This window comes from Bos grunniens, chromosome 23 (assembly GCF_055505025.1).
Source record: "Bos grunniens cultivar Pamir isolate PY7600 chromosome 23, Bosgru_T2T1.0, whole genome shotgun sequence".
Lineage (NCBI taxonomy): Eukaryota > Metazoa > Chordata > Mammalia > Artiodactyla > Bovidae > Bos > Bos grunniens.
Window position 1 is genome coordinate 18020439 of NC_141187.1, and position 21129 is coordinate 18041567.

A 21129-nucleotide genomic window follows, 5' to 3' on the forward strand; every position below is an offset into this window, starting at 1 on the left:
AACATCAGGTGTCCTGGATCCCATGGTAAGCCGGCTGTCTGCTCCCGTCCCTACAGAGATCGAAGACATGCCACCATTCGAGCCACGGGTGTTCACGGCCGGCAGCGAGGAGCGTGTGGCCTGCCCGCCCCCCCAGGGTCTGCCGGAGCCCAGTGTGTGGTGGGAGCATGCAGGAGCCCGGCTGCCCGCCCACGGCAGGGTCTACCAGCAGGGCCACGAGCTGGTGTTTGCCAGCACTGCTGAGAGCGATGCTGGTGTCTACACCTGCCATGCGGCCAACTTGGCTGGTCAGCGGCGACAGGACGTCAACATCACGGTGGCCAGTAAGCACCTGTGCCCTGAAGGGCGAGGACGGGAGGAGCCCAGGTCCCAGGGAGTCTTGGGCTCTGGCTGTGATGATGCTCAGAGTCACCCCTGGAGCTCTCCTGAGGTCCCCCCTCAGCTCTGAGCCCTGCTTGCCTGGGAACCATTTCTCTGCTGGACAGAGATATTGGAGTAGAGGGTGGTGAGCCAGACACAGAGGTTGGGGTGACAGCCCTCCCTGAAAGTGGTCCTCTGGCTGCAGCGGACAGGGCTCTAGAGACCCAGGTCACACACTGTCTCCAGTGCACAGGGTGACCGTGATAGAGAGTTACCTGCTTTGCTAGGGCTCAGTTTCCTCATCTATTAAAATAGAGCTGATAACGCATTACCTCTCCTACAGGATGGTCGGAAAGATCAGTGAAGTAGATAAAAAAGACTTTTTTTTCCTTATTGGAAAGGTGATACGGACAACGTTATAGGTAGTAATTACTTTATTGTTATACTCACCAAATTTCTACAAAGAACTGACTACCTAGCGTGTCACAACTGCGATCTGGAGAAGGCATAGCGTTGTGCCACGGAGCAATCCTGGGAGCTGGGAAATCTAGAATCTCAGCCAGATTCCGCTTTGAAACCTGCGACATCACATTATAAAGAGATGCAAGGGACGGGAGGACTGTTTACAGGCATCTTTGCACACAGTCTGCCCCACCAAGTCAGAGGATGAGAAGTCCTTCCGGGAACTGAGCCTGAGTGCAGCATTTTCAAAAGGTTATTCTGGCTGTTCCAAGAAGACTAGATTGTTAGGGACCAGACTCTGAACAGGAAAGCAGTTAATAGAGGACCGTAATTATCTTGGGGATGTTGAAGGGACTTGAACAGCGGTGCTAGTGGTGGAGGCAAGAGGTGCTGACGTTCAGATACATTTTGTTTCTTTTTGTTTTTTTTCTTCTTTTAGGACCTACATTTTATTTCTTAAAATATTTATTTATTTGGCTGTACCGGCTGGTAGTTGTGACACGCTAGATATTCAGGCTTTGTTGTGGCATGTAGGATCTAGTTCCCTCATCAGGGATTGGACTTGGGCCCCCTGCATTGGGAGCACAGAGTCTTAGCCACTGGACCACCAGGGAAGTCCTGGGATACATTTTAGAGCTGAGGTAGATGGGGTTTGTGTAGAATGAATGTGATTGGGTGGGGTGGTAGGGAAAGCCGTAGAGAGAGAAGTCAGCTAAGTGTTTGGCCTATGCAATTGGCTGGATAGCGGTGCTGTTTACTGAGAGGAAACTATGACGAGCAGGTTTGGGGAGAAATCAAGCATTCTCTTTTGCACATGTAAAAGCCTGAAGTGCCTGTTAGATATCCAGCTGGAGATGCCAATAGGATTTGCAGGTGTGAAGGTCATGGGGGAGGTCAGGAGCCAGGCTCTAGGTTGGGACTCATCTACTTGGATAGTATTGAAGGCCATGAACTGGCCATTGTTCCAGGAAGTATTTAGCCAAAACAACAGAAATTCGAGGACAGAGCCTTGGAGGGTTCTGGTATAAGAAAGCAAGGATTCTGGAGTCATGCAGACCAGAGTTTTCAATCCTCTATCGTGCATTAGAAATCATATTTCTTTGAACCACTGTCTTATCTGTAAAATGGATATAGAAATGCATACTTCAGGGGTTTATTGTGGCTCTGAACTAAGATAATGTTAGGAAGGTTCTGGTACCTGGGCCTTTACTAAGGGGTCACGCAGTTATCACTGGAGCAGACAGGGTTTCTAAACTCAGGGCCTGAGGGAGGTGGGTAATTAGAATTTCCTAGGATTGGATCCATGGGTTTTGGGGACGTGTTGATCAACCTTCTGTTTCCTCCTTGTCCCTCTAAGCGGTGCCCACATGGCTGGAGAAGCCCCAGGACAGCCAGCTGGAGGAGGGCAAGCCGGGCTATTTGCATTGCCTGACTCAGGCCACACCCAAACCCACAGTCGTCTGGTACAGAAACCAGATGCTCATCTCCGAGGTGAGGACGAGGGTTGCTGCTGGGGGGCCATGGGGTCCTCTGTGCTCATCTGCCCAGTGCGCTTTCCCCCGAGGCAGTACCAGGGAGAGGCTGGTGGGGGGCAGGTGGAGACCCACTCATGGGCTCATCTCCTGTGCTGCAGGATTCGCGGTTCGAGGTCTTTAAGAACGGGACCCTGCGCATCAACAGCGTGGAGGTGTACGACGGAACGTGGTACCGCTGCGTGAGCAGTACGCCAGCCGGCACCATCGAGGCCCAGGCCCGCGTCCAAGTGCTGGGTGAGCTGGCGCCTGGCCCCAACGGGCAGGAGAGGACTGGGGAGGGAGCCGCAGGGCCCAAGATCTTCAGGCCTGCCGCCTCAAGCCCTCCCTTTCCCTCTCCTGAAACAGAAAAGCTCAAGTTCACACCACCACCCCGGCCACAGCAGTGCATGGAGTTTGACAAGGAGGCCACAGTGCCCTGCTCAGCCACGGGCCGAGAGAAGCCCACTATTAAGTGGGTCCGGGCAGGTGGGTACCCTGTGGGCATTTGGTGGGGGGGTGGAACAGGCAGTCCACTGGTCAGACATGTGCCTGTCTCAGGACCAGCTGAGTGCCTGGTACTGTAGGACAGACAAGGAATGTAGGGGCCGATTTATACTCCAGTTAGAAGAAGGAAGCCAGACGTAAACGAGGTCAGGTTACAGCGTTAGACGACGTATAGGATGATTCAAGGCACCAAGTGATTGGATTGGTCCAGACAGGGCCGTGAAGTCCTCCCTTTTCTAAATAGTCATCCTTTCCAACATAAAAGTAATCCTTTAGAAAACTTTGGGAGACAATAATGCATAATCCCACCATCAGTCATCTCTGGGTGTGTACCATTTTCTATGTACATCTTTTTGTTTTTACATAGCAGTTTTATTGTACATCTAATTTGCACTTACTATACTTCCATGAGTAAGTCATGCTTACTGTAGAAATGGACGATGCAGATAACTGAATGTAAGTTTATCTTTTTTTAGCTTAACATCATCAAGCATTTCCCCATGTTTTTATACATAAACATTGGACCATTGGTTTTGATGGTTACAATAATATTCCAATAGTTGGGTTCACTGTAATTTACTTAAATATTCCCTAAATGTCTGACATTTGCGTTGTTAGCCATCCTTGCTTCCTTTCTCTACTTCTCACTGTTTCTCTCACTCTCTGTCTTTTTTTTATTGCCGCAGTAAACATCTTTACGGCGAAGTTTTTTTTCTGGATTTGGGTTTATTTCCTTTGGGAAAGATTCCCAGAAATGGAATAATTATGTATAAAAGGGTAGGCACATTTTTACAACCCTTGATGTGAATGGCCAAATAGTTTTTTAAAGGGCTTTTACGTTCCCATTAAGAGAGTGAGGTTGTCAATTCTGAGAAGCAAGTGGGCCCTCTCTGCTCAGGTGTCTGGGGGAGCGTTCTGTGGGGGCTGAGGCTCAGAATGGGCAGGACAGTGGCAAAGAGCAGGGCTCAGTGCTAGGAGTAGGCAGTGACAGGCAGTGATGGTGAGAACAGGGCAAATTCCATGCCCAGCCAGAAGTCCAGTTTGGTGGAAGTGGAAGGGCACTTCTACAGGGCAGTAGAAGGAGGTGAGGCTGGAAAATTAGAAAAAGTGAGTAACAGGGACTCCCAACCCCTGGTTCAGGAGTTTGGACCTTGTCTGTGGGTAGGCTGGAGCAATGGCATGTTTTTGAGTGCAGGTGAGTGACTGAAGGCATTGCCGACCGTGATGGGACTCTGGTCCAGCCCATCATTCCCCCGCATTTCCCCTGCAGATGGGAGCAGCCTCCCAGAGTGGGTGACAGACAACGCCGGGACCTTGCACTTCTCGCGGGTGACCCGTGACGACGCTGGCAACTACACCTGCATTGCCTCCAATGGGCTGCAGGGCCAGATCCGCGCCCACGTCCAGCTCACCGTGGCAGGTGCGACTGTGCCGGGCGTGGGGCCGGGGCTGCGGCCCGCACCCCGCCAGCCCCATTGCTCACTGCTCCCTGCCCCTCGCCGGGCTCTTCCCATCCAGTGTTCATCACCTTCAAGGTGGAGCCGGAGCGCACGACCGTGTACCAGGGCCACACGGCCCTGCTGCGGTGTGAGGCCCAGGGGGACCCCAAGCCGCTCATTCAGTGGAAGGGCAAGGATCGCATCCTGGACCCCACCAAGCTCGGACCCAGGTAGGCCGTCTCCGCCTCCCCACCCCGCCGCCTGCCCTGCAGCTCAGGCTCCCGGGGCCAGCCAGGTGGGCAACGCTGGGGCTTCTCTCCCGGCAGGATGCACATCTTCCAGAACGGCTCCCTGGTGATCCACGACGTGGCCCCTGAGGACTCGGGCCGCTACACCTGCATCGCGGGCAACAGCTGCAACATCAAGCACACGGAGGCCCCCCTCTACGTCGTGGGTATGGGGCCCTCGGGGCTGTCCTGCACGGGAAGTGGGTGCCCGACTTCTTTCTCATCCTTGTTCTCATCAGCCCTGTACACAAAAGGCACTGAAGCCGTGTTTTGCAATGGCGGCGGGGAATCTGGGTCCCCTCCTCGGGGCCACCACAAGGCAGTCTCAGGTTCCTTGCCCTGACCTGGGCTGTTGTTGACACTTTCCACAGCCGGGCTGTGTGAGCCTGTGGTGGTGGGGGGTGCTTTTGTCCTGAGATGCTTCCTCCCAGGTCTGTCCTCATGGTCCTGGGTGGGTGGCGAGAGGATGCGGCAGCATGTGGTTCCTTTGCCCTGGCGACCCAGACGGTGAAAGGTGTAAGGCCCTGAGTAGGGCCTGGGACTGGGGATTTGGGCCTGACCTCTCCTGATCCCCAGCTCTGTGCTCCTCCAGGTGGTATTTCCTCTTTTTTTTCTCTGTTAAGATGACAGTGGTTTGAGCAAGAGGCTTTCAAACTTTTTTGGTTCAGCAGCAGAACTGGTTTTCTAAATATTTATGTATTTTTAATGTGTAATTTACTTTATCTGGCTGTTCCAAGTCTTAGTTGCAGCATGCGGGACCGAGTTCTATGACCAGGAATGGGAACCTGGGCCTCCTGCATTTGAGAGTACAGAGTCTTAGCCCCTGAACCAGCCGGGAAGTCCCAAAACTGGTTTTTAGACAGGGTTTTCCATGGAACTTTAAATGGGTAAAGTGAAGTGGTGGCCTCTTGGTTGAAGCCACTGGGTGTGTGCCAACTGGGGGATCCTGGACGGCCTCCCCCCTTGGGCCTTTCTCCCACCTGGCACCTCTTTCTCCATGGGACCCAAGGCCACTGAAAGCCTGTAGACTAGAAGATCCTTCTGCAAAAGTGTTTCTTGAACCGGCTCTGTGCTGGGCGATGGCTGGAGTTATAAATCAGAAGTTCCCACGTGCAGCTCTGTAGGGCCTGACTCAAGATTTCAAGTCACTAAGGATGCTTGTTAACAATGACATGGGTTTGTGATGGGGCCGACTGTGGTGTGCTTCTGATGTGTGTCCCAGGCTTGTGTCTGGGTGCAGAAACAGCCTGGAAATCACTCACATCCTGCAGAGCTCCCTCCGGCCTCAATGGGGCCCCAGGAACTGGCCCTTGTTGAAGCCAGTGATGGGGGTGACCCTCCCAGGTTGCTCCGGCTTGGTCAGAGCATCAAGTAGTCTGGGAGGCTGTTGAATCTGTGGGGTGGAGAGAGCCGGCAGAGCAGTAGGGCTGCATTTGCCCTAGTCGCCCCTGCCCACACCTGTCTGTGTGTCTCTCAGACAAGCCGGTGCTGGAGGAATCAGAGGGCCCAGGCAGCCCTCCCCCCTACAAGATGATCCAGACCATCGGGCTGTCGGTGGGCGCCGCTGTGGCCTACATCATCGCCGTGCTGGGCCTCATGTTCTACTGCAAGAAGCGCTGCAAGGCCAAGCGGCTTCAGAAGCAGCCGGAGGGCGAGGAGCCGGAGATGGAGTGCCTCAACGGTGAGGGGCCCTGGAAGAGGGAGGCGGTGTCGCGCACAGGTGCTGAGCGCCCTCCCGTGGCCGTGGAGGAAAGTGCAGCAGTTGGAGCCAAAGCCGAGCCGCACCCACCCCCTTCCTCCGCTCACCCCCCGCCCCCATGTTGGCTGATTCCCAGGGCCTCGGCTTCTGAGCAGCCTGGCTCAAGTCTTCCTCATTGGATTCTCAGGCTAGCCTCCCGTGTTTCCCTGCCTTTTCCCTGCAGTTCTAAACCACAGGCATAATTTCAGTATAGGGCTTCCCTGGTAGCTCAGCTGGTGAAGAATCCACCTGCAATGCAGGAGGCCCCAGTTTGATTTCTGGGTCAGGAAGATCCCTGGAGAAGGGATGGGCTACCTGCTCCAATATTCTTGGGCTTCCCTGGTGGCTCAGCTGGTAAAGAATCTGCCTGTAATGAGGGAGACCTGAGTTCGATACCTGGGTTGGGAAGATCCCCTGGAGAAGGGAACGGCTACCCACTCCAGTATTCTGGCCTGGAGAATTCCATGGACTGTATAGTCTGTGGGGCCACCAAGAGTCGGACACGACTGAGCAACTTTCACTTCCAGCCCCCACCCCTCCACCCGCCCCCTGGAGCTGGCTAATTCCCAGGGCCTCCGCTTCTGAGCAGCCTGGCTCATATGTTTTAGTGTTTCCTTGCACATCTTGTCTCTCCCTCTGCTAGTCTTTGAGTTTCCCCAGGATGGTGGGCTCTGTCTGTCTGTTTCCCTCCTCCTGCCCTTCCTCTCCTCCACCAGGAGCCCCCTATGGACACGGCTGGGTCTCCCCTCTCACTTTAGGGGTTCAGGAGCAGGACTGGAGTTTCCCTTGTTGTGATTTTTACAGCCTTTGTGCCTGTTTACAGCTTTGCACCTAGGAGACCCTATGAAAGCAAAAACCCTTATGTCACCAGGCTGTCTAGGGACCAGTGACTCAGCTGCGACTTGTGCCGTCTCTTTTCAAAGGTTGTAATCGGCTATGTCAATAAGTGGTCAGACCCTAAGGGGTGCTGGGCTCCCTCGCCCCAGCCCCTTCAATTCATTGACCGGATTGTGTGTGGACATTGTGTAGATCACTAGTATTAGATCCATTTGTTGGGAGTGGGAGACTGTGAGAAAGAATTGCAGTCCCCATGGTGGCCAGTCTCATCCTCACTCCCCCTTTCCCCCTCTTCCCAGGCGGGCCTCTGCAGAACGGACAGCCCTCGGCCGAGATCCAGGAGGAGGTGGCCTTGACCAGCTTGGGCTCTGGTTCCGCCGCCACCAGCAAGCGCCACAGCACGAGCGACAAGATGCACTTCCCGCGGGCCAGCCTGCAGCCCATCACCACGCTGGGTGTGTTGCCATGGCCTCCATCAACCCCCCTATTTAACTACAGGCTCCAGGTCTGTCTGCACCTGCACCAGGGGCTGGTGTCTCTGGAGCCCCTGAAGCCCAGAACCTCAGAAATGGAGGGAGCATCAGGGCGGCCGGGTCCAGTGCGTCCCCCATGTGCCCGTTGTCCAAATCCCACCCCCGAGATTTTTGTCATTCCTGTGTATTAGTCACTTGATGTTTTCTTTAGATTGACTTTCTCTCACCTTTAAAAAAAAACTGAGCTCTGTCAACTCGATGGACATGAGTCTGAGCAAACTCTAGGAGATAGTGAAGGACAGGGAAGCCTGGCGTACTGCAGTCCATGAGGTCGCAAAGAGTCAGACACGACTGAGTGACCGAACAAAAACAACAAGCTTAGTTGTAGGAAAAACTGTGGGAAGTTACGGATCTGTGTTTTATGAGTATAGCTTAAAGTATAGAAGTAAGACGTGTTAATGGTGAATCACCTAAAATTCTCATACAGACCACCTTCTAGAAAGTACTGTTAATCTGACCCCTTTATTTCACTGTTAGAGACTGCCAATCCCAGGGCAGAAGGGGAAGGGGTTCACTTGGAGTTACACACAGAGCCGGGGCCACTGCCCGGTCTAGCTGGGCGGGAGCAGAGAGACGCCCCCGCGTGTGACCCTGGCCAGGTGCCTCCCAAGTCGGGGCATCCTCGGCTGGCTGACTCAGTCCTATGCCTGCAGGCAAGAGCGAGTTTGGGGAGGTGTTCCTGGCGAAGGCACAGGGCTTGGAAGAAGGATCGCCTGAGACCCTGGTGCTCGTGAAGAGTCTGCAGAGCCGGGACGAGCAGCAGCAGCTGGACTTCCGGAGGGAGTTCGAAATGTTTGGGAAGCTGAACCACGCCAATGTGGTGCGGCTGCTGGGGCTGTGCCGCGAGGCGGAGCCACACTACATGGTGCTGGAGTATGTGGACCTGGTAGGCAGCCGGGGGCACCCTGGGGGCTGGGGCGGGGGCACCGCTGGAGCCTGCGTCGCCACCCCACCATGAGATGTCAGCCCCCTGTCCCCCGTTCCAACCCCGCCTTTCCTTACCCTCAGCCCCTTTCCCATCTGCTGGCCCCTGTCTGGGGTTTGGTCCCAGCTTCCTTCCAGCTTCTTCCTCAGCCCAACAGCAGGGACGCCTTCCAGGCCCTTTTCCCTGATTCTGGTTTTCTTTGGTTTGTCATTTTTCACTCCCCAGGGCCTGTCAGCCCTTGAGAATAAACATAACGAGAACCCAGCTTTCCTTCTTTCCCTGCAGCCGGTGCCACTGGAGGGACAGCATTCGCTTAGCCACCGGCCTTCTCTCTCTCCCCACTGGGGCTGCCCGGCCCTGCCCCTCACTCTGCAGTCCCGGGCTCACTGGGCCTAGTCCCCTTGGTCCTCAAAAACGGCTGCGTGGCAGACTCTACAGCTCAGGTGCAGGAAGGGCGAGGAGTGACCCTCGTCTTTCCATGAACGAGGGCTTACGAGCACTTTGCACATGTTTCTGCCACTAGGGCCCCGTCTGAGTTCGGTCTAGAGGACGAGGCTTTCCTGTCTGGGGTCTGTGAAGACCGAGGGTCGGGGGCCGTGTTTTCCTCTTGGCGTTCTCGGGGCAGGGGCTTCCTCTCCTGCCCGTCTGAGGGCTCCCCCGAGGGCAGCGATGACTGTCCCCCTCCCTTTCTGACCAGGAGCTTCTAGGACAGTGGTCCCCAACCTCTGGAATTTGATGCCTGATGATCTGAGGTGGAGCTGATGTAATTGTGGTAGAAATAAAGTGTGCCTGATAAATGTAATGCGCTTGAATCAGTCTGAAACCATCCCCTCCCAGTCTGTGGAAAAGCTTGTCTTCCACGAAACTGGTCCCTAGTGCCAAAACGCTTGGGGACCACTGTTTTAGGAGACGCTTCCTATAAGTTTTAGTTGCCACTGGACTTTCCCCGTGGGAAGGGGTCTGGGCTGAGGGGCGGGCATTCAGGTCAGGGGTCCTCGCCCCCTCCCCCCGGGGCAGGCGCCCTGTGAGCACTCGCTGGGGTTGGGTTTGGCAGGGGGGAACACCGGCTGGGCTGTGACCTGACAGAGATGCTGGGTTTTTCTTCAGGGAGACCTTAAACAGTTCCTGAGGATTTCCAAGAGCAAGGATGAGAAGCTGAAGTCGCAGCCCCTCAGCACAAAGCAGAAGGTGAGGATGGTGGGGGGTGGGGGGTTGGGAGCCGGGCGGTCCCTTAGCAGGTGCCCTGGTCGAGCGCTGCCCGCGGGCCAGGCCCCGGGGTGAGCACTCGGGGAGCACCGTGATCCTCTGGGATGGCGTCACTTCCCTGCGATGGGTAAAGAGGCTGAGACGGGCTAAGTGACCTGTCGCAGCCTATGAGCCACCCTGTGTGGCCCCACTGCCTTTGTGGAGAAGCACTGCCCTTGGCCCGGGCTGTTGGAGCTCGACGGCTGCGGAGGGCGCTGAGCTGAAGGGGCAACTGGCAGCCCGGGCGTCTCAGAGCCGGCGGGGCTGGGCGCAGCTCTGAGCGTGTTCCCTCATCCCCCGGGGGTGTGGGCGGGCTGCCAGGGTTTCACCGCCTGTGGTTTTCACGCTTTTGCTCTCACTCGGGCTGTGGGCTGCCCAACCTTTCCTTCCGGTTCTGCTCCTGCCTCTGGCATAGAGCCCTGGCTGGGGCCCTGTGGAGACACAGGCCTGGGCTGAAACAGTGAAGAAGGGAACGCTTCCTACAACGCCCTGCCCGCCTCAGACCTTGCCTTCCGTGCCCAGTTCTCCCTGCCTGCCGCCTCCTCCCCTCCCGTACCCCCTCCCCGCTTCCATGTGGCCGGGTGCTCTGTGTCCACGGTGACAATGATGTCACCACATAAGCAAGCAAAGCTCAGCGCAGGAGGCAGACTGCTGGGCCTCCTTTCCGGGTGACTGTTCCCAGCCTGGAGGCTGACCCGGGTCACGGCAAGGTGTGGCTGGTTGATCAGGCAGGAGGGTGGGGGGAACCCTGGCTGCCCTCGATCTCTCTGCAGGAGCAGCTCTGTGACCTTCAGGCTGACCTCTTCCCATCACAGGTGAATTCGCTGAGGCCCAGACAAGGCCATTGGGCTGGCCTCCTGGCGTGGTGCCCCTGCCTCCATCTCTGAGAAGCCACAGGACAGTTTGCAGTGGCTGGAGATGGGATACTGCAGGACAGGATAGCTCTCGCCAGCTGGGTGGGATGTCAGGACCCCAGAGCTCACAAACGAGAGCACGCAGGGAACCAGTGAATTGTTATTGGGCCAGTCACGGTGCCCAGGGCCCTTGGGAATCCAAAATTGAGACCGTGGGGTGTCCTTGGGCACTAAGGATCTGGGGGGAGAGCTTGGGTAAATGAGTGCAGCACATGCTTTACAGACTTCAGATAAGATATGAAAAGTCAGCAAGAGACGTAAAGAACGTCATAAGAGATGTAAGAGACCTTGAAGGTGTCCATGTCCTTTAGGTGGACAGACAATCTGAACAAAGAAAGCCATTCAAATTCAAGTCTTCAGGATAAGAAGTAGGTGAATGGTGGGTGAAGAGGAGCCTAGGTATGTTGTTGTGGCTGGGACAGGGGCGTAGGCAAGGGACAGGAAGTCAGTTATTTCCTTCACGTGACCCGAGGGACTCTGGCTGAAATCATCACCACCTTTGCTGAAGATCTCTTGCACACTTTGTTGCCCGAGCATCTTGAACTTGATGGGGAAACTTCAATAAGTTGGTTTCCACACTCTCCGAGGACAGTATTCTGCATTGGATGGTGGGCGAAGGACGAGACACTGTAAATTTCTGGACCGTACCTCACACATACGGCAGAATCTTTGCGAGTGGGATCTGAAGACCGAAAGTTTTCAAATAAGCTCTCCAGCTGATCCTTAAGCTAATTAAGGTTTAAGGAGCCCTGGGATAGGACAGTGGCTTGAAATGGTTTTGCTTAGAGACTCCTATAAGAAATGCATTTTGTATCATGGCCCAGCACATGCCCCAACACACACATATACACACTTAAAGCTAAAATTAAGCTTTCACAACACTGTATTTGATGCTCTTAATATTTCTTATCCTATATTTATTTTTAATCCACTAAATTGGTCTTGAGAACTATATGGGTCTTTTTTTAAAGAAATTATTTATTTTTGGCCAAGCTGGGTCTTTGTTGCTGCACGTGGGCTTGCTTTAGTTGCAGAGAGTGGGGACCGCTCTCTAGTTGCGGTGCACGGGTTGCTTCTTGTGGTGGCTTCTCTTGTCCTCGAACACAGGCTCTGGGCTCTTCAGTTTCAGTGGTTGTAGCATGCGAGCTCAGAAGTCGAGACTTGCTGACTCTAGGGTGTGTAGGCTTCAGTAATTGTGACACCAGGGCTCAATAGTTGTGCTGCATAGGCTTAGTTGCTTCACCGCATGTGGAATCTTCCCAGAGCAGGGATCGAACCTGGGTCCTCTGCATTGGCAAACAGATTCCTATCCACTGCCCTAGCAGGGCTTCCCAGGTAGCTCAGCTGGTAAAGAATCCTCCTACAATGCAGGAGACCCCAGTTCAATTCCTGGGTTGGGAAGATCCCCTGGAGAAGGGATAGGCTACCCACTCCAGTATTCATGGGCTTCTCTGGTGGCTTTACTGTCTGATGGTAAACAATCCACCTGCAATGCGGAAGACCTGGGTTTGATCCCTGGGTTGGAAAGATCCCATGGAGGAGGGCATGGCAACCCACTCGAGTATTCTTGCCTGGAGAATCCCCGTGGACAGAGGAGACTGGCAGGGACTACAGTCCGTGGAGTCGCAAAAAGTCAAACACAACTGAGCGACTAAGCACAGCCCAGCACTAGCAGGGAAGTTCTCATGTGGGTTTTGACTGGTAGTTTGAAAAACTTCCTTTGGGGGATTCCGTGAAAATGAAAATCCTTAAGAAAGACACATTAAACCTTGTTAGATGGTTTCTTGTGCCAATAATGTAGTGAGCCGCTTTGCCACTTTATGTTTCTAGGGTCCTTACTGAGAGGACGGAAGGAGAACACGATCAGATTTTAAAGGGAGACAGAGTGGTAGGCAGGCTGCTCCTTGGTCAGCTAGAGCTGGAATGAGAGTGCCGTGCTTGGTATGCGTGAGCTGGTGGGAGTCCCAGGAGGATTCCTGGTCCGAAATAGAGGAGATCAAAGATGTACGGGAACGTCCCTGGTGGTCCAATGGCTAAGACTCTGCACTCCCAGTGCGGGGGGCCCAGGTTTGATCCCTGGTCAGGGAGCTAGATCCCCCATACTGAAACCAAGCTAAGAGTTCATATGCCGCAACTAAATTTCCCACATACTGCAACTGAGACCCTAAATAAATACATAAAATATTTTTAAAAAGAACATATGAGGGCCCTAGGTATTGGCATGGTTGTAGGTGATGTGTGTTGGTGTGGTTGATAAGGTGAAGGGGGTTTTGAAATCTGAGCCCTGTAACCTGTGACTTCCTCGTGGATCACCTGCAGACTAATGACGGGCAGGAGCAGTCTAGTACACCTGCTGGACCCACTTTTGCTTTAAGCAGTCAGAAGCTGGACGGGAAGCGCTGGCTGTCTGAGAAGACCCAGGAAGTGTCACAGGGGCTTGGCCAGAACTCAGGCGAGCCCCCAGGGTAAAGAAGTTGGAAGGAAGGGTGGGTTACCAAAGTGCAAGTCTTTGTAACAGTGTTTGAAGATTAATCCCGTGGCCATCCGATGGCGGCTCGCCCAGCAATAGGAAAACACTTAATTGGCTGGGGTTGACAGGATTCTCTTTTACTGTCCTCGCTCAGCCAGTATTTCCAGAAATACTGCCTCTCTGGAAAGGTAGCAAGTTAGTCGCCGAGCCAAGTCCTCTCTCTTCTGCTCCCATGACTTGCAGCTGATTGAGGAGCCTGTGAGCCAGAGCAGAGAGGGCCGGCTGAGGAGGAAGGCGAGTCCGCTGAGAGCTCGTTACAAAAGGCTTTGTCTGCTGTTTAGTGACGACCAGGCAAGACTGGACAGTGCCCTGGGGTTCTGGCGCCTGAAGTGGAGTGTCCATTTCTGAGGCCTTTTTACCATCAATGGTACTTGAAGCTTTCTGAGGATGACAGCCTGGGAGCCGGAGCTCTTGGGGGAGCACAGTCTCTGCTTTTCCTTGGAGATAAACTGTCGGGCCCTGCACCCAGGGAGGGCTCAGTCATCCTGGTGGACCCATTGACCTGACCTCTCCTCACTGGCCCGCACAGTCATTTGGAAGCTCTCCAGAGATTTTGTGGCTTCACCTTAAACAAAAATTATTATTATTTCATTTGTCTGCACCTGCTGTTGTAGTGGCACACAGCGTGTGGAATCTCTACTTGTGACCTGCAAACTCTTAGTTACGGCATGTGGGATCTAGTTCCCTGACCAGGGATTGAACTCAGGCCCCCTGACTTGGGAGTGTGGAGTCCTAGCCACTGGACCACCGGTGAAGTCCTGTGGCTTCCCTTTTGATAAAGAAAATGCACCAGGAAGATGAGCTTTCCTGCTTGTGGCCCAAGTTCAGCCTGTCTGCACGTGCAGTGTCGGTCGATACATTGGATCTTTAGCGTGTCCAGGCTGGTGGTGGTTCAGGTCAGCACTGCTTAATAGAACTTCCCTCGGTGGTAGAAACATTCCATACCTGTGCCATCCAGTGCGGAAGGCCCCAGCCCTGTGGGGTTATTGAGCACTTAGGATGTGGCTAGAGAGACTGAGGAACTGAATTTTTATGTTATGAAGCTTTTATTAACTTAAGTAGCTGGGAGCTACTGTTTTGGACAGTTGAGGTATAGATCGTTTTTGTTTGTTTGTTAAAATGTCTGTTTATTTGACTGGACCGGGTCCTGGCTGCAGCACATGTGATCTTCAGGTGTGGCGTGTGGGATTGTTAGCTGCTAGTCGTGACACATGGACTCTCTGTTCCAGCATGTGGGATCTAGTTCCCTGACCAGGGATCGGACCTGAGTCCCCTGCATTGGGAGCACAGAGTCTTAGCCACTGCACTACGAGGGATGTCCCTATTGTTTTTTTTTAAACTATTCTTGACTGAGACCCACAGTAGCAAAAAAAAAAAAAGCGCTTTTTTTACATCACAACGCAACATAGACATATGAAGAAGGTTCCATGAATGATACTGACCCTTACTGAGTATGATGCTCTCTGATATTTTCAATTCCCCCCAAAAAATGCTGATGAAAATTCACTAAGTGGGTTTTGTGACATACTAATAGGTTGTGACCACAGTTAGCAAACCTCTCGTGGGGGCAGCGAAGCCTGCAGGGATCTCATGGGCCAGAGCATGCAGACCGAGGTCTGCTTTTAGAGTGACCCTGCTGCCAGTGTGTTCGGACTCGGGTCCTCTGTCTGCCCCGCAGTGACCCTGGGAGCCAGGCCGGTGAAGCTGCTCGGGGTCAGCCTGGGATGCGGAGGGGCCCGTCCACAGGCAGCAGCCCACCGCTTGCCTCACTGATGGCAGATTGCCGTTCCTGGGGCCCCTGCGTGGTGAGGTGACCCAGGAGGGCCAGCTGCAGTGCTGAGGGAAGAGCCAGGCTTTGGCATCAGGCTGGACTGTGGGCAAAGCTGAGGAGCCCACCTCACAGGGAGCAGGCAGGGGAGCAGCCAGCCTGGCTCAGCAAGTGCCCTGACCCCCTCTCTCTGACTCCTTCCTGCCCTGGGGTAAGGCGGGAGCAGCCCCTTGACCACTCACATTCACTTTTGCTCCCTTTTGAACTTCAGGGACAAAGAATCACACTAAACATAATCAGACAATATCAGGTGTGTCCAGGGTGGTATGGCTGTGTATGTGTGCCTACTCAGTCGCTTTAGTCGTGTCTGACTCTTCTGAGACCTCATGGACTATAGCTCACCCCATGGACTGTGGCCCCATGGACTGTCCACTTAGCCTGGTGGACAGAAAATCCTCTGTCCATGGGATTTTCCAGGCAAGAATACTGGAGTGCATTGCCATTTCCTCCTTCAGGGCATCTTCCTGACCCAGAGATCAAACTCATGTCTCCTGCTGCTCCTGCTGTATTGCAGGCAGATTCTTTACCAGTGAGCCACCCAAGAAGCCCTGGTATAATCTTGGTTAATAGACAATCTTGGTTAATCTGTGACATACTCTCATTGGTCCACACACAGGCTGCTTTTGTTTCTTATTATTTTTTATGTGTTTGTTGGCCTCTGTGTGTATGTTTGATTAAACTTCATTTTGATATTTCAGACTTAAAAGACTATAATAATAAGGTTCAAGGAACGCCTATCGACCCTTTATCCAGATTCAGTTGTTTATTTTGCCTAGTTTGCTTTATTCTTCTCTATATATATTATGATTTTTATGCATTTTTCTGAACCATTGGAGATAAGCTGAAGGCTGACTTTTGACATTTTACAATCAGATATATGGCAAATGATACCTTGTTGGGTCTTAATTAGTATTTTCTTGATCACCGATGACACTGGTCATTGGCCACGTTCTCTGTTTTTCTTTTGGCTGGATTGCGCGGCGTGTAGGATCTTAGTTCCCCTACCAGGGATCGAACCCATTCCCTGCTGCAGTAGAAGTGTGGAATTCTAACCTCTGGACTGCCAGGGAATTCCCAGGCCATGTTCTTCTCATCTTTTTGTGATCACACGTGTGATGGGTGGCTACTCCCTTATAGCTGCCCTGAGTGTGTCTGTGCTGGAAGAGACACACAGCTGGCCAGTAAGTGACCTTCCACAGGGACCTCTCTGCATTTCCGTTTGCCTTGTTTTTATACGCAGGGAAATGCTGCATGTTCTGTGTCCCTCAGTGTCCTCCTAAGGTTTAGATAAGGTGGCAGAGGTGAAGGGGCCGTTGGCCTTTACAAGCACTCCCTGGCGCCCTGACTTTACCTTTGTTTGGTGTGGTTCACCTTCCCCCTAGGTGATGGCACCCTTCTGCAGGTACCGTTCTTACCTCCTAGACTGCCTTCTCACCAGGAGCCCAGTCTTGCCATCCCTGTTATATTCCATCAGCACTCAGTTGTATGGCATTCAGTAGATGCTCAATTAATATGCATCCAATGCATTGATGTGTATTTTTTAAATGTTAATGTATCTTAATTATAATTACATTTAATATACTATATTATGGGCTTCCCCAATGGCTCAGTGGGTAAAGAATCTGCCTGCGATGCAGGAGACACAGGAGATGTGGGTTCGATCCCCCAGATTGGGAAGATCCCCTGGAGAATGGCAATCCACTCTAATATTCTTGCCTAGAATGGACAGAGGAGCCTGGCAGGCTACAGTCCAAAGGGTCCCAAAGAGTTGGATACAACCAAGTGGCTAAACACAGCACGTAATGTATTATATATACTACATGGGCACGGCTCAAACATTTTAAAAAGGTAGCAGCGAAAATCTCCCCAGCTCTCTTACATTTTATTTGTTTCTACACTTTGGAAGATAATTTTACATTATTTTCTAATGCTGAAGCTGCTTACAGTCCCTGACCCTATGTGAGGTATTTTAGAGAAACTCATGCATGTATACACTCATAAGAACCTTCAGAGCAGCGCTGTTCTCAATAGCCAAAATTTGTGTGGGGGTGGGAGTGGAAACACAAATGTCGTCCGGCCCTACAAAGAATAAATTATGGGGGCTTCCCTGGTGCTCCAGTGGCTGAGACTCTGAGCTGCTAATGTAGGGGGCCAGGGTTTGATCCCTGGCCAGGGAGCGAGATCCCACATGCTGTAGTTAAGAGTTTGTATGCGGCAACTAAGACCCAATGCAGCCAAATAAATAGATATTTTAAAAATAGACATTTAAAAAAAGAACAAATAAATTACGATATATTTATGATGAAAAACAACTCAGTACAATGATATCCCAAAAAAGGGTGACTCTCCCAATGTTAAGTGAAAGAATCCAGGTACAAAAAAGATACACATTTTTGTTGCTTCCAGCTTTATCTGGTTCTCAAACAGGCCAAACTGAATTGCACTGTTGAGGAACATATGCGTAAGTGGTAAAACTATAAAGAACAGCCAAGAAATTATTATCCCAGAACGATGGTAATTACCTCTTGAGAAAAGGGGAGAATTCGTGATGGGGAAGGAGTCAATGGGGGTTTTCGGGGGGGCCTAACATTGTTGATTTTTGTGTTTTTTTTTTTAACTTGATGTCTGTTAACTGAGTGTGGGCGTTATAATTATTCATGAAAGTAGACATATATTTAGTGAACTTTTCTATATGTAGTTTGCAACAAAAAATAGAAACCGAGTTTCCCTACTTTCTCTCTCTGGCCTTCGTCTCCCTTCTCAGAGGCAACCAGTCTGTGTATGTATGTGGGTGTGTATATCTACGTTCACTTATACACAAATTTTATACACAGATATGATTGTTTTTTAATATTATACGTTTTTTTTTTCATTCAGCAGCTGGTTACCGTGTGTTCTTCCCACCCCGTCTGCCACTCACTTAGTCTAGCACCTGCTGTGCGTGGGGGGAGCACTTCATTTCATTAAATTCAGTTCTTCCAAGGACCCAGGAGGCAGGTCCTTTTATGAGAAGGAAACAGGCTATTGGGCCTCTGCTCTGGGGCTTCCTAAGCATCGTGTTAACGGCCCTGAGACCCCACCAAGGGCTGTGTCAAGGGCAGTTCCGGAAACCCGCGGCCCTGGGCTGCTCTGACGGGCCCCTTCCTCGTTCCAGGTGGGCCTGTGCACCCAGGTGGCCCTGGGCATGGAGCACCTGTCCAACAACCGCTTTGTGCACAAAGACCTAGCCGCCCGCAACTGCCTGGTCAGCGCCCAGAGACAGGTGAAGGTTTCGGCCCTGGGGCTCAGCAAGGACGTGTACAACAGGTAGGGGGCATGGGTGGGGTGGCGAGGGGCGGAGGGCAGACACAGCTGGGCCGGCGGAGGGGCCTAGTCCAAAGCTGGAGGGCCTGGGGGAGGGGGCCCAGACCCCTCCCACCCTCTCCCAAGGGTGCACAGGCACCCCAGCCCGTCGACCTCAGCTCCCTAACCTTACGCTTTTCTCTAGTGATAAAAAATTACAAATCTTTAAAAAGAAGAACTAGTCAAACTTTATAGCAATTTCTATATAATTTAACTATCCATAGGGGTCCCTCTGTTACTTCCTGAATTCAGTCATTATTCTTTGCAAGCCTAAGACTTAAAGCTCAGCACCCACGGCCAGAGATCATTCTGGAATACATGCTTACATAGTGCCTTCAGGAACCCCCCAACACCCCGAGTCATCCCAGCTCTGACTCACCACGGTTCGTCTGGCTGTTGCTTTAGTCATGGTTGGTTTATCACCAGCAAAGTTCTTTAAAATTTCTTTCCACTTAACATATGCATTTTTCACACTCTTAAACTAACAAAGTATGTATGACTAGAAGCTTTTAAAAAATACTGATATTTTGGCAAAATCTGATTCTTAAGGGGATGTTTTAACCATCAGACCCCACACGGATGCCTCTAGATTTCATCTGGTGTATGTATGCCCCCACTGCTTGCTAAACAAAAATGTTTCCAATTTCCCAGGATGCCTTGAAACAGGAAACCTGGGCTCCAGCCTGGGTGTGAGACCAGACCCTTGGGGTGAGGCTGGGGTCCCAGCCCGTGCCCCTCTCCCCACCCCACTGCCTCTGTGTCCTCCTGTCCCGCAGTGAGTACTACCACTTCCGCCAGGCCTGGGTGCCCCTGCGCTGGATGCCCCCCGAGGCCATCCTGGAGGGTGACTTCTCCACCAAGTCTGACGTCTGGGCTTTCGGCGTGCTGATGTGGGAGGTGTTCACCCACGGGGAGATGCCCCATGGTGGGCAGGCAGACGACGAGGTGCTGGCAGGTAGGCAGCTGTATTTCCAGGGGCCAGTTCACCGTGTTCTCTCGGTGGAGAGCTTACTCGGGGTCCTGGGGCCAGTTCAGCCGGCCTCCCCTCAGGTCTGGTGTCCGCAGGTACATGGATATGACCGTTCCACTTGTGAGATTCCCGACACGCATTCATACCGCTTGGTAAATAGCCCTTGTCCCTGTCGTGGTCACTCTAGCCACTCTTATGCCTGCCCATCGACCCCACTTAGGCCCCTGTGCACTGGCTGCTTCTTGTGCAGCGTGGACCCTGCCCCCGCCCGCCAGTGGGAACTGTCACCAGGGAAGGCCCTTTGCTTCAGTTGCAAGATACTTGCCAAGAACTGCTTGAATCTTTTTCTCACCCGCATTGTCCAGTGCCCCGGAGAGTCTCCCTCTTGTGGCTGCCTTTGGGAACTGCAGGCTCCGCATAGTGTTGGCAAGCATGCATGCTCAGTCACTCCGACTCTTTGGGACCCCGTGGACTGTAGCCTGCCAGGCTTCTCTGTCCATGGAATTTTCCTAGGCAAGAATGCTGGAGCGGTTTGCCATTTCCTACTTCAGGGGATCTTCCTGACCCAGGGATCAAAGCTGTGTCTCCCTACATTGGCAGCTGGAGTCTTGACCCTTGAGCCACCTGGAAAGCCCACCGAGTATTGGATAGGTGGCTAAATATTTTGACTACTCTTCTTTCCTTCTTTCTGCAGACTTGCAGGCTGGGAAGGCCAGACTCCTGCAGCCTGAGGGCTGCCCTTCCAAGCTGTACCGGCTGATGCAGCGGTGCTGGGCCCTCAGCCCCAAGGATCGGCCCTCCTTCAGTGAGATCGCTAACGCCCTGGGAGACAGCCCCACAGACAGCAAGCCGTGAGGAGGGAGCCCAGGCAGGCTGTGCCTCAGGATGGCGTGGGCAGGGGAGGACTTCCTAGGGTGTGCCCACAGCATGAGGGGCTAGATCCCGGTCCTCCTGGGCCCTAGGGGCCCCGCCCTGGCACCACAGGCACTGCTGAGGACTGGCAGGGCCTGGGCTTTTTTCCTCTTCCCCACCTTCAGCCCTTCGGAGAGGCTGATTCGGACCCAGACTGGGTAGCTGGGGCCTTGGTCTGGGCAGCTTTCTCTGCCACCCCTACCCCATCAGGGACAGTGTGGGTGCCTCAGGTAACCCCAATTTCTGGCCTGGGTCTCCTCCTCTTGCCCGGGTCCAGTTCTGCCACCCACCTGCCAACTTCATTCCGGCGGGGTAGGGGTGTGTGGTGCTGGGCTGCGGGTGAGCTGGCTTCAAGGGAGTTCCTTAATATACTCAAGTCCTGCGTGGTTCTGGCCCCCCAGGGCCCACTTTGGGGTCTGCACTTGGATTGTGGAGGACACAGCCAGTGAGTCCTCCCGCATGGACGCGAGGACTCTGACCCAGCCCCAACCCAGCCCCTAGTCTCCTCCCACCCTTCTCTCCTTTCCTCATCCTAAGTGCCTGGCAGATGAAGGAGTTTTCAGGAGCTTTTGACACTATATAACCCGCCCTTTTTTGTATGCACCGTGGGCGGCTTTTGTATGTAAATTGCAGCGCGGGGTGGGAGGGCATGGAAGGTGGGGGTTGGTCCTGGAGGAGACAGGACGGTGGCCCCCCCACCCCACACCTTTATTGTTGTTGTTGTTTGTTTTGGTTTTTTTTTTTTTTTTTTTACACTCGCTGCTCTCAATAAAGAAGCCTTTTTTACAA

General features: G+C 53.0%; 1 protein-coding gene across 4 annotated transcripts in view; it reads left to right on the plus strand.

Annotated features, from left to right (window-relative positions):
• The window catches only part of PTK7 (protein tyrosine kinase 7 (inactive)), a 64323-nt gene extending 43194 nt beyond the window's left edge, over window positions 1-21129 (plus strand). For 2 of the 4 annotated variants that reach the window (XM_086371715.1, XM_086371714.1), the window contains exons 7-21: window positions 57-323; window positions 2180-2313; window positions 2456-2591; window positions 2703-2822; window positions 4111-4260; window positions 4359-4509; window positions 4606-4733; window positions 6044-6247; window positions 7441-7596; window positions 8328-8560; window positions 9707-9787; window positions 18271-18422; window positions 19235-19413; window positions 19524-19580; window positions 20123-21129. In XM_086371715.1, the coding sequence (XP_086227841.1) occupies window positions 57-323; window positions 2180-2313; window positions 2456-2591; window positions 2703-2822; window positions 4111-4260; window positions 4359-4509; window positions 4606-4733; window positions 6044-6247; window positions 7441-7596; window positions 8328-8560; window positions 9707-9787; window positions 18271-18422; window positions 19235-19413; window positions 19524-19537 (2105 nt within the window). In that variant the 3' untranslated portion in view covers window positions 19538-19580; window positions 20123-21129. The remainder of the gene's footprint in view (window positions 1-56; window positions 324-2179; window positions 2314-2455; window positions 2592-2702; window positions 2823-4110; window positions 4261-4358; window positions 4510-4605; window positions 4734-6043; window positions 6248-7440; window positions 7597-8327; window positions 8561-9706; window positions 9788-18270; window positions 18423-19234; window positions 19414-19523; window positions 19581-20122) is intronic. The other 2 variants (XM_086371713.1, XM_086371712.1) reach the window with 1 other exon arrangement.